Raw genomic sequence first — 15,480 nt, forward strand, 5'->3', positions numbered from 1 at the left:
CATGCAATATTCAAAAAATGGTCTAACCAATGTCCTGTACAGCCGCAACCTGACCTCCCAACTCCTATACTTAATGCTCTGACCAATAAAGGAAAGTATACCAAACGTTGTCTTCACTATCCTATCTACCTGCGATTCCACTTTCATGGAACTATGAACCTATACTCCAAGGTCTCTTTGTTCAAGAACACTCCCTAAATTTTAAGTTTTCATGAAATTTATTAGGGATTATAATTATTTTTTCTTCATTACAAATAATATGATCCAAAATTGCATTATCATCTTAGAAAACAAAAATGTCCCCACAATCCAAAGATTGGTGAACTGCCCATGCTAAATAAAGAGAGAGACTGACTGACTGACTGGCAGATATGCTCTTCAAAGGGCTGTTGCCTCACCAGTGGACTGAATGCTTTCTTTCGACCTAGTAGGGATTCTACAATGCTGTACAATGTTAGTCGTCATCATGCATCATATGCATTTAACAAAGTTACCCTGGCTCTGTGAAGTGACTGTCCACTATGTCTTTCAAGGCTGTATGCTTGTCTCATGCTTCTTTTAATTTTTGTGATAGCTGTGCTTGAGATTCAGCAAGAAGCCTCTGCGCATGTTTGCCCGTGCTTCAACACATCTAGGAAGTTCCATTTTTGAATAGACCAAGATCACTGAAAATGTCACTTGAAAGTTTTTGTTTGCAGTTCACATGCTATAGCAGTACATAGTGTGAGGGATCTGTGCCCCATTGCAAATTGTTTAACCTTTTTGTCAGCAAAAAAAATGTCCTTATCAAATACCTAATACATAGCATTCCTGGTGCTGATGGTTGGTTTGAACTAGACTCCAACATCTTGCAATAATATAGTGCCTTTAAGTTAAGATGGATTGTGTGATGTGTTACTTATTTTTAAAATTCCCAGCCTATATTTATTTGGCTGGTTTAGTTAAGCCTCTGCCTACATCCTGCTGTGTATAGTTACAGGCTGCTTCAATATTTGAGTTGTAGATGCTTTTGAGCACTGCAATCATCAGCAAGTACCCTGCTCCTGACATTATTGTGGTGGAAGGATCAGTTAAACCTGGTTATGCCTAGGACACAACCCTTTGGAGCACCTGCAATGATACCCTGAGACTGTGATGACTGGGCCCAACATCCCAGCAATCTCTCTTTGTGTTAGGTATGATACTGCCCAAATGTGAGTTTTTCCTTTGATTCTGAGGTACTTGGAATACTTTTGAAAATGTTACTTGAAGCCTAAACAGTAAAGAACCAGTGGAAATGATGGATTAGGATATTCAAAAAGCTTTTGATAATGTCCACAGAGAAAGTTCGTAAATAAAAGTATGGTGTATCGGATCAAAGGGAATATTTTCATTTTGGATTGAAAATTGGTTTATGAGTAGAACACAAAATAGAAATAAACAAATGGTTCTCCGGATGGTAGGCTGCTACTAGCAGAATACTACAATGGCCAGTGTGAACTCCACAATTATTGGCGATCTATGTGAAGGCTTTGAATGTTGAAAACAATTGTAATATCTCAAAATTTGCAGGTGACTCCAAACTGAATGGAACACATATTGAGGTAGATATAGCAGGCTTCAAGTGGACTTGGACAAGTTAACAGATCTAGAACATGTCCGATGGAATATAATGCGACGAGATGTAAACTTTTCCTTTTAAAAGGATTTTTTAAAATATTTGGTAGAAAAAACTGAAACATAATGTTTTGAAAGTAGTCAGCAATTGTGAAGTGCTGGTGTCCAAGGGAGCTTCTAAATGTTAGCATGCAGAGGCAGCAAGCCATTAGGACAGCAAATTGTTTTATGGGGATATGAGTGTACAGGTCATTCAGCTATTACGTGTGTTTCATTAACATTATTGATAAATAGGGAATGATGTTTCTAAAGCATGAACTTTTAAAACGTGTCACCTGTAATGCGTTTGTATCACCCACATTTCAAGTGCTATTTTTATTGCGTGAATTTTATATAGCATGGGGTTGCATAAGAACGCAACTGTCGCATTATAGAAGAAATGACTGTATATGGAAGTAAAGGTGGCTTGCTGCAGTTGTATAGTGCTGTGATTAGACATAGCATAAGTATTGTGTCCTGTTTTAGTCTCCTCAGCCAAAGAAGGACACATTTGCCACTGAAGGAATTCAAGGGATGGTCACCAAATAATCTCTGGAATAGTGAAATTGTATTATGAGAATAGGTTTGTATTCAGTGTAGTTTTTAAAATGAGAGGTGATCACATTGAAATTTGTACACTTTCATAAGGTTTGACAGGATTATAATCAATAGATTATGCCCCTGGCTGTTGACTCTAGAACCAAGGGATATAATCTCAGAATAAGGGACAGGCCATTTAAGACTGAAGTGAGGGAGAATTTCTTACTTGCAAGATAGTGGATCTTTGGAATTGGCTGCTCCAGAGGGCTGTAGAAGCTCCATTCCGCAGATTCAAGACAGAAATCAATAGATTTCTCGAGTTGAATGATATCAAGGTATCTCAAGGTAATGAGAGAAAGCAGCTTTGAGTACACAATTAGCTCTGATCCAGAATGGTTGGGCAGACTGGATGGGCTGACTAGCTTACAGCTATTCATTTCTATAGGTGCAGTAAAACCTGATTCTTATCCTGAACTAACAAATCCTCCAATACTTTTGCTCTTCTACTCTGATTCTTCCCCTCCTGTGCATTTGAGCCCCCTGTAATGTCATGGTCTTGGCTGGAGAATCAACACCTTTGCCAATTCCAAAACTGAAAATGGTTAGCAAGTGAGCTTCCTTTGAGACTCCTGCAATACTTGCCTGGTTTTCCTAGACTGCATGTATGCTCCTCTACTGATGTGGGCACTTTTTTTTTAAAATGTCATTCACATTGTTCACTGCCTTGAGTGTACCACAATAACTTCAGCTATTGCTGAGTTCCAAAATCTGGAGCTTGGGCTTCTGCAATTGTTCATGTTTCTCTGTAAGGCCATTTGTTTAAATCAAATGATGCATCCATAATTTCTCAAATTTCACTTGGCCAAGCTGCCATGTTGTGAAATAACATAAATTATTATGATTTAGAGGTGCAGGTGTTGGACTGGGTGTGCAAAGTTAAAAATCTCTCAACACCAGGTTATAGCCCAAACAGGTTTATTTGGAAGCACCAGCTTTTGAGGCACTGCCTCTTTATTAAGTGGTTGTGGAGGAGGACCAGAAGACATAGAATTTATAGCAAAAGGGTTACAGTGTCACGGAGTTGTAATAATACAATAAATAAACATAGATTAAGTCTTGTATTTTTTTGGATGGGATGTGCTGGTTTAGGCTCTTTAATATGTAAATTCAAAAACTCCTTCTAAGTTACATTTTCAAAGTAGCATCGGTTTATCTAACAAAAGATGTTATTTTAGCTCAGACAGTGTATTCAAGATGTGAACTTAAAGTCTGTCCCAATGTTGAGTCAGTTTTATTCTTAAACTGGTGCTTTCAGAATCTGACATGGATTTATGCAGTTTTTGAGCTAAAGAAAATGCAATTCTGCAACTACAGATCCACCCCATAAATTTATATATGTGCATGTGCAGGAGAGACAGAATGGGTTGTATATGGGTGTGAGTGCATGTGATAGAGTGTGTGTGTGTGTGTGTGTGTGTGTGTGTGTGTGTGTGTGTGTGTGTGTGTGTGTGTGTGTGTGTGTAATGGGGTATAAGCCTGAGAGGGTGTATGCATGCGAGAGAGCTTGTGTATGAGAAAGACTCTGAGTGAGGCTGTGAGATGGAGGTGTGTGTGTGTGGCGCAGTGGAGTCATCTGTAGTGTGACATGAACCCAAGGTCCTGGTTGAGGCCATCCCCATCGGTATTAGACTTGGCTATCAGCCTCTGCTCAGCCACTTTTCGTTGTTGCTTGTCCCAAAGTCTGCCTTGGAGGATGGTCACCCGAAGATCCTAGGCTGAATGCCTCGGACTGCTGAAGTGTTCTCCAACTAAGAAGGAACGCTCCTGTCTGGTGATCATTGTACGGAGTCCATTCATTAGTTGTCATAGTGTCTGCTCGGCCTTGCCAATGTACCGAGCCTCAGAACATTATTTTACCCAAAAACTGCATAAATTCATGTCAGGCTCTTCATGTCCCTGATTCAGCATTGGGACAGATTCAAGTTCGCACCTTTAATACATAAAGCATCACACCTCCTTCCACCTCCAACCTCCTGCCTTCATCGAACTCCTTCATTTACTAAACTTTCAGCTTCTCATTCAGCCCAAACTAAACTGAATCTGACTTGCACTTTGTATTGAACTGTCAGGAACTCTAGAGCCAGCTATGCTGTTGCAGAAACCAAATTAATGTAGCTAATGTATTTCCTGCTGAAGGTTGGAGTAAACTTTGACTAATGTTTACTGTTAATGCTTCATGGCAAATGCAGACCTACCAAATTTTTAGAAACAGATTGACTCCCTAAGATTCTCCTGCTCACCTCATTCCAAGCCATATTGCATTGTAAAAAAAATTAAGCTGTGGACATGCAAAGTGGTTTGTGTTTCCATGAATTAATGTGCGCAAGTACAGAAAGCAGTTGAACTTGTGAAATGTTCTTTAATACAAGGGGTTTCAAATAACAAAGAGTGATGCTTAAGTTATGCAGAATTTGTTGAGACTTCATTGTGCAGATCATAAAAAGATCATAAAAAATAAGTTTGTCCTAGGAGTTGTATGATGCCCATTTATCAGAACAATGCCAAGCTATAAGAAGTACCATTTTAAAGACAAATTAAATTGTCTTGATGCATATTCCTTTTGAGTTTGAATGGTTAAGTGCTATTCTAATTGAATTGTTGTCATAACAGCAATAATGCTCATTTCACCCAGCCTACTTTAATTGTTCGGTAAAGGTACCTGGGTTTATTTGGCGGGCAGCACCTATCACTAGCAGTGGTTCAGAGTGCTTGATACATTGTAATGGCTAACAATTGTTTGTGGGAGCAAGATGGAGTATTGATGGAGAACAAAAGTACAGGAAGCTAAGGAGAGTCCACCAACATTATTACCTTGGGCTGATGGGAAGAATGGTAATGGCCTATAAGGTAGGGATGAGATGATGGAACCTGATAAGCATGACAAAAGAGTGGGGTTATCATTTGGTACAACTTATTGCTAGAAATCTATTCTTTTGAGCTAAAAATCTATTCTTTTGAGATTTGTATGTCTATGCTTTAGAAAACCTGTCAGGCATCATCAATGTTGATTCTGGAGGTGCAGAAGATAGTAACTTATACCTTGCAAAGTTTCTACACAGTTTGACTTAAAAAGGCATGTCACTGCATGTAAACACTAGAAAGGAGCAGCCTTATTATTGCTTTAGAATGGTATTGAATAAAATAAGATCATAGACACAAAGCAGGTTTAGTCCATTGGGCCCATCAAGTCTGTTCCATCATTTGATCATGACTGTTAGGTTTCTCAAACCTATCCTGCTGCCTTTTCCCCATAACCCTTTATCCCCATACCAGTCAAGAATCTATCTTTGACTTAAATACACTCAGTGACTTGGCCTTCATAGCATTCTCCAGCAATGAGTACCATAGATTTAACCACACTATGAAGATATTCCTCCTCATTTCCGTTCTAAGGATTGTCCCTTCACTCTGAAGCTGTGCCTCAGGTCCTAGTCTCTCCTACTATTGGAAATATCTCCAAGTCCACTCTATTCAGGCCTCTTAGTATTCTGTGAGCTTTGATCAGATTCCACCCCCCCCCACCCCCAACACCCTATCCTTCTAAACTCCAAGTACAGACCAAGAGTACGCAACCACTCCTCATATGATAAGCCCTTCATTCCAGGAATCCTTCTTGTCAAACTCATTTCTACCAGTTCCAACATGAGCCCATCCTTCCCTCGGTACAGGGCACAAAACTGCTCACAATATTCCAAAATGTGGCCTGACCAAGGGCTTTTTAGGTCTCACCAGTACATATTTGCTCTCAAATTCTAGCCCTCTGGAAATGAATGCAAACGTTGCATTTGCCTTTCTGACTGCTAACTAAACCTACATGTTAACCATAACAGAATCTTCTTACCTTATTTAACAGCCTCCTGTATGGCACCTTGTCAAAGGCTTTAGGAAATCCAAATAGATCACATTTCACTCGATCTCCTTTGTCTATTTGTTATCTCCTCAGAAAATGCTAACAGATTTGTCAGGTGTGGACCCCCACCCCACCCCCAACACACAATCGATGAAATCATGCTGACTCAATCCCATTTCATCATATCCAAGTACTCCACAATCTCATCATTATTAATGAACTGTAAAATCTTACCAGCAACTAAGGCCAGGTGTTAGATCTCATGTTTTCCAATGAGAGTCGGAGTCCAGTGGTAGATTCAGGTACAACTTTGTTACAGCTTAGGTTTTCTTTTCTAAGACACATAAAAAATTAAAGCATACATGCCCCTCTTTTTGATGCTCTTGGTCAGTGGTGTAGGGTTTTCCTTTGTGATTGGCTCTCCAGTACAGCACCTTTAAAGAGATTGTCATGCTGGTCACCCAGACCCAGTCGTGAGGATTTCACAGATTTTAATGTTTGGGGGGTGGGGACGGCAACACTTCTATTGCCTGAATCATTTTATTTTGGTGATTTTTCTTATATATGTGGATCATAACTACTGTGGAATCCACATCTATGATTATCTGAAGAATCTTAACTAAAACCTACTCTTAATAGTGTAATAGGTTGATTAAACAGTTGCTGTTCTTGAATTATTTAATGTAAAATGTCCTTATCTATGTAAGAAATTGCAGTTGTACATTCCATCCTAGCCAGTAACTTGATTGAACAGTCTTGCTATTGATCGACTTGCTGACACTACGTGAAGAAAATATTTTTCCCCAGGCTCACTATCTACTGTCAGCCATGTTCTGCTGCAGTTAGTCTGGGGCAGTTGTTGGCCATTCTGTACCACATTGCCATGGGCAGCCCTAACATCAGTCCATAGTTTCCGGTCTGTTGCCTCCTCTCCCTTCTTAAACAGTGGTGTTACATTAGACACTTTCCAGTCTTCTGCAAGAAGCAAATGTTTAATTTTCCTACAGTGTTCAATTTATTTTGGATTTTATTTTTGTTTGTTTAACTTAGAATTTATATTATTAAATGTAAAACTAATAAAACATTTACAAGAAATTATTTAATTGGGTCAACTTACTAAATGAAACTGATTAAATTGCCATAGACCATTAAAATGTGACTATTTTCCTGGTTGCAGATTATATGCAGCAAACTGGGGGGCAGGCACATCTCTTCTTCTGGTTAACCGTAGAAGGATACAGAGTTACTGCACAGCAGCAGCTCGACGTTTTGCGAAGTGCGCAAAAGGATGGAAAAAGACAGAGCAATCAAACCAAAGGATTGCTGCGTGCTGCAGCTGTTGGTGTTTATGATCAGTATTTGTCAGAAAAGGTAAATTTATATTATTCTCTTGGCTTGAAATAGACTCCTTAATATGCTTCCTAGTATCATTCTACATTTACTGGTCAGACTGTCTTATCATTTTAGTCAAATGGTTATGACTGGAATTCTACTTCAGAAACTTGAAAGTATATTCTTGCTGGACACTTATGCAGCACTTTAATGTTGTCTTTTGATTGAAATCTTTACCTGGTTGCTGATTCCAATTTTCCATGTTTATGATTTCGAAAAGAGAAGGGAATTCCTCTTGAATAGTTGGCTAATATATTTTATTCATTAATCAATCTTAAAAATAAGACACTTTATCATATCATTTAATTCCTTGTTGTCTGTGGGGCTGAATGTCTTGCTGTAAAATGCTCTTGTGAAGGAATGATGTTGTATTTCAAGTTTGAATATTATCTTTATCTTCTGTTCCTTGTAATATTAGGTTAATCGAAGTGGTAACCTCAATGAACTGTTTGAACTTGGACTAGCAACTTGTGACTGTCAAGTTAATTCTCCATCAGAACAATAAGGAGTCATCATAATTTAATAACTTATCCAGTGATTTTGAGGGCAAGGAAAATATTTTGACTTGTATTTGCAACCCACTGAACGAAGAGTTATTTCTGTTCATCTCAATGCTAAACTATCATCTCCCCGTCCTGAGGCTTGTGGCCCACTATTCCAGACTTTCCAGCCATAGCAGTTTCTTCCCAGCATTGACAGTATCACTGTCAAGCCCTTTACGAACGTTTTATGTTCCACTGCAATCATTTCTCATTCAGCCATGTGTATTCAGAAAAAACTCCACACAGTCACCTGAGGTTGGAATTGAACCTTGGTCCCTGGTGCTGTGAGCCAGCAGTACTCACCATTGAACCACTGTGCACATGGATCAATACAACTAATGATTTCTGAACAGTATTTAGGCTAACGAATGGCAGGTTTAAAACCATGATGAGGAGAATTACTTTTCTGAAATGTTTGTGAATCTGTGGAATTCAGTACCATAGTGTGTACTGGATGCTCGATACCAAATAAATTTATTGAGGAGAAAATAGATTTTTAATTGGTAATGAGTTAAAGGGTCGTTGGGAGTGGGCAGGAAAGTTCAGTTGAGGCTGATTCAGCCATGATCGTATTAAATGGTAGAACAATGCAAGGGGCTGAATTATGTTCTTAAGAATCGTCCCTGGGCTCTGCGCTGTCACCTGATTGAGTAATTAGAAATCTATTCTTTGCCTGATCTCCAACATAAGCATGTTCCTGAGTATAGTCTTGCCAAGACCTAATTGTATAATTGAAGTAGGTACATCTACATACTTAATAAAGAAAATTTTGTTGTGGTTCTGTTCGCCGAGCTGGGAGTTTTTGTTGCAAACGTTTCGTCCCCTTTCTAGGTGACATCCTCAGTGCTTGGGAGCCTCCTGTGAAGCGCTTCTGTGCTGATTCCTCCGGCTTTTATAGTGGTTTGAATCTACCGCTTCCAGTTGTCAGTTGCTATCCGCTGCAGTGGCCGGTATATAGGGTCTAGGTCAATGTGTCTGTTGATAGAATTTGTGGATGAGTGCCATGCCTCTAGGAATTCCCTGGCTGTTCTCTGTTTGGCTTGCCCTATAATAGTGGTGTTGTCCCAATCGAATTCATGTTGTTTGTCATCTGAGTGTATGGCTACTAAGGATAGCTGGTCGTGACGTTTCGTGGCTAGCTGGTGTTCGTGGATGCGGGTTGTTAGCTGTCTTCCTGTTTGTCCTTTGTAGTGTTTTGTGCAGTCCTTGCATGGGATTTTGTACACTACGTTGGTTTTGCTCATGCTGGGTATCGGGTCCTTTGTCCTGGTGAGTTGTTGTCTGAGAGTGGCTGTTGGTTTGTGTGCTGTTATGAGTCCTAGTGGTCGCAGCAGTCTGGCTGTCAGTTCAGAAATGCTCCTGATATATGGTAGTGTGGCCAGTCCTTTAGGTTGTAGCATGTCCTCATTTCGTTGTCTTTCCCTTCGGCATCTGTTGATGAAATTGCGCGGGTATCCGTTTTTGGTGAATACCTTGTATAGGTGTTCTTCCTCCTCTTTTTGTAGTTCTGGTGTGCTTCAGTGTGTTGTGGCCCTTTTGAATAATGTCCTGATGCAACTTCGTTTGTGTGTGTTGGGGTGGTTGCTTTCATAGTTCAGGACTTGGTCTGGTTCAAGACCTAGACCCTATATACTGGCCACTGCAGCGGACAGCAACTGACAACCGGAAGCGGCAGATTCAAACCACTATAAAAGCCGGAGGAATCAGCACAGAAGCGCTTCACAGGAGGCTCCTGAGGACGTCACCTAGAAAGGGGACGAAACTTTTGCAACAAAAATTCCCAGCTCGGCGAACAGAACCACAACAACGAGCACCCGAGCTACAAATCTTCTCACAAACTTTGAAAGAAAATTTTCTTGAACACACTTTAACGAATTCCTCCCCACCTAAGGTCTTGACACTGTGCCGGTCCCAGTCTATGTCTGGAAAGTTTCCCCCCACTGTCCACAACCTCCCTTCCCTTGGTCCAGTTGCAGTTGAATCCCTGACTCAATCCTTTGTCACTTCAAGACTTGACTGGCAACTTCCTGTCCAGAAATCTCCATAAATAGAAGCTAATCAAAAATTATACTATCTATACCCTATCCTGTGTTATACTGCACGAGGTTCTGCTCGTTCATCACCAATATCATTCCTAACCACTATTCACACCCAGATATTTTTGAGGCAAATACCTATTTCTAATTCTTGATCTAAATTCCTTTATAATCTTGTTCTTTTCTACCTCTGAACCATCTCATGCTTTCAGGTGCATAGCTTTGTTCCGTTGAATTCACTGGCTACATTCTTTATCACTCCATCTTCTGCCAATACAACCAAACTTTTGATGGCCATGCTGAATATTTCCTCCAAATCAAAACAAATTAGTATTTATTGTTAGACGTTCCACTAAAAGCTGTAGCCTGTTTTCTCTAGAAATTAGAAGGTTAGGGGATGACCTGATCAAAATCTTCATGTTTTTTAACAGGAAAAGAGAGTAGGTAAAGATAAACTATATTTCCGTTGGTTGGGGAATCGAGACCTTGAGGGCAGAATGTGAGAATTAAGGCCAGACCATTCAGCTGAGATGTTTGGACGCATTTCTACATACAAAGGAACTCTCTTCTACAAATTTTAATTCTGAGATGTTTTTTGTTAAGCAAAGCTTTCCCTGTGACTGTAAAGCTATCAAGAGATATAGGCCAAAGGCAGGTATATCTTCCAATTAGGACTCCTCTCATTTTTCTAAACTCTAATGAATGCAAGACTAATGGGCACAAAATCTCCCCATAAAATCCTTCACTACCCAGGATCAACCTAGTGACCCTCCAAAGCCAGTATATCTTAGATAAGTGAACCCGAACTGTTCACAGTATTCCAGTTTTGGTCTGACCAGTGCCTTGTATCATTTAGGCAAGACCTCCTTAACCATTACCCATTGTAAACTGAAAGGTGATATTTCTCTTTTTGGGAGATAGGATAATTTTTTTGGAGCAGTACCCTGTTGAAAAAAAGGAACATGTCATGGTGAACAGATGGCAACAAGTTAGGTCTGGTTCAATCATGTATTTGAAAAATCAATGTTATTAATGTTAATGCAGAAACAAACTATGTAGTGGTTCATAAATTGTTGAATTATCAATTTTTTTCCTCCTTCACCAGGCATCTCCAAGAGTCCATGTGGATGATAATTTGGTTTCTAAATTGGCAGAAAAACTAAATTACGAGGATACCACACCAGAGATTTTTGATGATATTCAACGAAAGGTAGGTTTGAAGAAAAGCTTTCCCTTTGTTACTTGCCTTCCATCTTTGTTAGGTCTCTATACTTGTGCTTGCAGATGAATTTTCCATTGCCACCTTAAAGGTTGCTCTGTGATTGAGTGAAGGAGGGTTATATTTACAGTAGAGCAAAGGTTTTAGCAATTTTACATTTTAATAAATCGCTGTATTACTTACCTCCATAAGAGTGGACTGAATGTTAGTTGGAGCTCTTTCAAACTGTAAGTTTTCTGAGTATTGAATGGTTTGTTGCCATTCGTGATGCTGCTTAGATTTGTCTTGTATCCTAACAGCAATAATAAATGAATGTAAAAGCATAAAATTGCCAAGAAATATTAATAAATTAAGCAAAAATGTGATATCAGCATGTCCATTTCAGTGTAGGCTCTTTACTTTGGTTTTAAAAAGAATGGAATAAGTATTTTCCAATTTGAATAACACTAGAAATAATTCTGATCCAAAGATGATTGGGGTTCCATTGCACTTGGATCACTAAAATATCATACACCAGAACAGGAAACATCAAAAGGGCTAATATAATGCTGACTTTATTTCTAGAAGTAGAAGTTCCGCTAAAGTTGTGCTGGGGATTGGTTTGACTGCATTTGAAGTTTTGGACATCACACCTTTGTACAGTGCAGATTTGTCACAATATTTGAACTCTGAAGATTAAATTACAAGAAGAAACTACATAAACTAAGGCAATAAAAACTGAAATAACTGCGGATGCTGGAAATCAGAAACAAAAACAGCAATTGTTCGAACAACTGCGCAAGTCTGGCAGCATCTGTGGAGAAAAAACAGAGTTCATATTTCCGGCTCAATGAATCTTCGTCGGAATCCCATTGGTTGTCTGTAAACTAAGGGAGTGATTTTTTTTTCAAATTGGGTTGTGGATGATGTGGTCAAAATTTAGAAAATATTAATACTAATGGGGGTAGATAAATCAAAAATCACACAACACGAGGTTATGGTCTAATAGATTTAATTGGAAGCACACTAGCTTTCGGAGCGACGCTCCTTCATTAGGCATCACTCCGAAAGCTAGTGTGCTTCCAATTAAACCTGTTGGACTATAACCTGGTGTTGTGTGATTTTTAACTTTGTACACCCCAGTCCAACACTGGCATCTCCAAATCAGGGATAGATAAAGACCCTTTTCACTGATTGGGGAAAGGGGGAAAAGGAGGAGGAGGAATGTAGAGGAGGCATATTCTAAAAAGTCAGATCTAGACCTTTTGGGAATTAAGTTAGGAAGTGTTTTTCCATGAAAAAGGTGGTTAAAGTTTGGAATTCTCTGCAAGTTAATTGTTAATTTTTAAGCCTGAGATTGAGGGTACATTTGGTGAACAAAAATCCAAAAGGACCTAAACTAGGGGCAAGTCAAATATTTTGCAAGTCAACCTTGATCTTATTAAATGGAAAAACAGGGTTGAAGAGCCAAATGGACTACTTCTGCTACGTATCATAAAATTTAAATCTGATTTTTTGGCAATTTATAAATAGAAATTCAAACATGCCACTGAATAGTAAGGGTTATTTTGGACTTCAGAAACCAGTTTAGGGGTGTGGCTAGTTAAGAACAATGACACTGACACTGACTCTTCACACTAACATCATCTAGTTCACTGTATCCTTCTCTACTGAGAAGCAGTGGTCTCTACAAACATCCTTAACCAATGACTTTGATTAGGGCAGAGTTAGAGGGAAACCAGAAGTCTGCTTCTGTAAGCTATGGGTGTTATAATTAATCTTAAAAAAAAATGTTCTGGAAGCCTTTGCAGATTATAGAACAATTAAAGATAAATAATAAATTAGAAGTGGTGCCCAAAACTCAATTCACTCTGAAGTCAGGCCTCAAATATTGTAGTAAACGAAACTGTCTTGGCAACAGAAATGTTTCAAGTTTGTGTCTGAATTTAAGAACTATGAAAACTCATTGATTACTGACTCAAAAGCCATGGATCCAAACTTAAAATATATATTTTTAAAAAAACACAGTTTACATCACACTAGATTCAAAGGATCCTTCTCCCTTCTGTCATTTTATGTTAGCACATTGGACACCCATTAGAAAATAATGAGGTGTTGCATGTAACATGCGAGTTAGATTAGAATTTTTATTTTAGCTATATTGAGGGATAGAAGTCGTCCACTGAGGTAATTTGTTTGGATTTCTCTGTTGACCAGGAGAAGTAGGATTAGTTGTTCAAACCACTGGAGAATATATGCTCTTCTGGACTCCAGAAATCTTGGGTCTTTGATTGCTTTCGGTTCTCTCTCCTTTGCATGCCATTCCTGCCAATCAAACTATCTTAATACTGGGAACTGTATGCGTTGGTCTTCAATTCTGGCTTTCTCCCAGTCTGAATTCTGTTCCTTACACTGTCCAGACTGTGATTTACTCCAAGGAAACCAAGAAGCTGTGTGCAGATGAGGGCCAAATAAAATTGGTGAGGCTTCACATTGACTCTGCTTGTCCACTCTCTATATTATGCTAAGAGCATCAATAAAATTTGTTCTATTTCCAGCCTTTTCAAGATGCTAAATTTCCACATGATTCGTTTCTGTTTATTTTGTGGCTATCTGTGGAGTTTGACATATTAAGGAATCATGAGTGTGAAATTATTAGTTCACGTCTTCCCAACTCCAGACAGTCAGACACGGTCCATACCATGATGGAACAGAACATCAGAAACCCTCTTTAGTTCCAGTGCAGTGATTACACTGGAATTGCCAAGGAAGCTTGAATTTCTATTAGCCAGTATGCGGAACGTTCCGAAACTCTATTCAACTGAGTTGAAGATCTCAAAGGATTCCTATTCACTTCCATTGATCATTAATCAGGAAACTTTGTTTTAAACTACAATACTGCAGTCACTCCAAATCCCTGTCCCGCCACAGCTGAGTAACATCCTCCCTCTCCTCCCAATAGCTGAACAACCTTGCCATCTGACTGTCTACATACCTAATCCCTCACCTATCTGTCACGTAGCCCTCTCTCTCTCTCTTTTGTCACGTACACACACCTGCATTTATCTATGTGACTTCTCTCAGCTTGTCAAAGAAACTTTGCAAACTTCTGAACTTTGTTTACTTACTGGAGTACAGTAGGAAGTGTTGTGAAAAGAGGAGATGGCTTCTGAGAAAATGTATTCTTGAGTGTATGCATGATTCACTATATTGCCTGGATTGGGAAGGATCCTGCATCATAAATCAGGCCTCAAAAGATGTGTGCAGATAAATGATTTTTCGTCTGATCTGGCTTAGAATTAGGAATTCTGGCCTTGATTGGCAAATTTTGGCCATTAATGTTTGCTGAATTACATTGCATGTTAAATATTAAGATTTATGTACAAATGTAGGAAGTATTATGTCTTAGAAAACTAATATTTGTTTACTTTTTTATGAAGGTCTATGAAATTATGCTGAAGGATGAGCAATTCTACCCTTCTTTCAGGCAAAATCCGCTTTATGTGCGGATGTTAGCTGAGTTAGACATGTTGAAAGATCCAAGCATCAGAGGGTCAGATGATGGCGACTTGGGTATGTGAAAAATTTATAAATACAGATAATATTTTGTTGCAACTGTTAAATGTAAACGTAATATTAAATACAAAATTATCTACTGAGATCTTTTGCTACTGTACTTATGCTGTACTTCATATTGAATGTTTAAACTTTAATACCTGTTGCATGTATCTGAACCATCTTTACTAGAGCAAGGCACATGCAGATGCAACTAAAAGATAAACCACAAAATCTTAATTCTGGGAATTTATAAGTCTAAGACATAGAGGAGACTGTGTTTGTATACCACAAGTTTGTTGACCTTGGTTTCTGATTGGTTTCCTTGAACAACTAGAAACATTGAACCATTGGTCTTTAGTGTGTAAGTTTACAGTACTTCATTGTCTGTACTTTGTGTAGTTTAATCTTACCATTGTTAGACAGATTTTAAAGCTTACAGTGCTAGTACGTTCACAAAACAGGCTGGACTCACACTTCCCCTTAACAGTAATATTCCATGTAATTTCTTTTTGCTATTTGTGGCTTATCTGTCCTGCACTGTCCTTTAAAATCTGCTATATAATCAGACCTCAAATTTAATAGTGTTGATGTTGCCTGCTCGCTCCCTGTAAGGTGGATTCCATTTGCTACAGGGCCACATTCTTTCACCACCGAGAGGAAACATTGGAT

The 15,480-nt window shown here is 38.9% G+C and overlaps 1 protein-coding gene across 3 annotated transcripts in view; it reads left to right on the top strand.

Moving 5' to 3' along the window:
- Nucleotides 1-15,480, top strand: part of snx13 (sorting nexin 13) — a 180,476-nt gene that overhangs the window by 121,593 nt on the left and 43,403 nt on the right. For all 3 annotated transcript variants that reach the window (XM_060824730.1, XM_060824731.1, XM_060824732.1), the window contains 3 exons: nt 7,263-7,456; nt 11,161-11,265; nt 14,694-14,826. In XM_060824730.1, the coding sequence (XP_060680713.1) occupies nt 7,263-7,456; nt 11,161-11,265; nt 14,694-14,826 (432 nt within the window). The remainder of the gene's footprint in view (nt 1-7,262; nt 7,457-11,160; nt 11,266-14,693; nt 14,827-15,480) is intronic.

Source organism: Hemiscyllium ocellatum, chromosome 5 (genome assembly GCF_020745735.1).
Source record: "Hemiscyllium ocellatum isolate sHemOce1 chromosome 5, sHemOce1.pat.X.cur, whole genome shotgun sequence".
Taxonomy (NCBI): Eukaryota; Metazoa; Chordata; class Chondrichthyes; order Orectolobiformes; family Hemiscylliidae; genus Hemiscyllium; species Hemiscyllium ocellatum.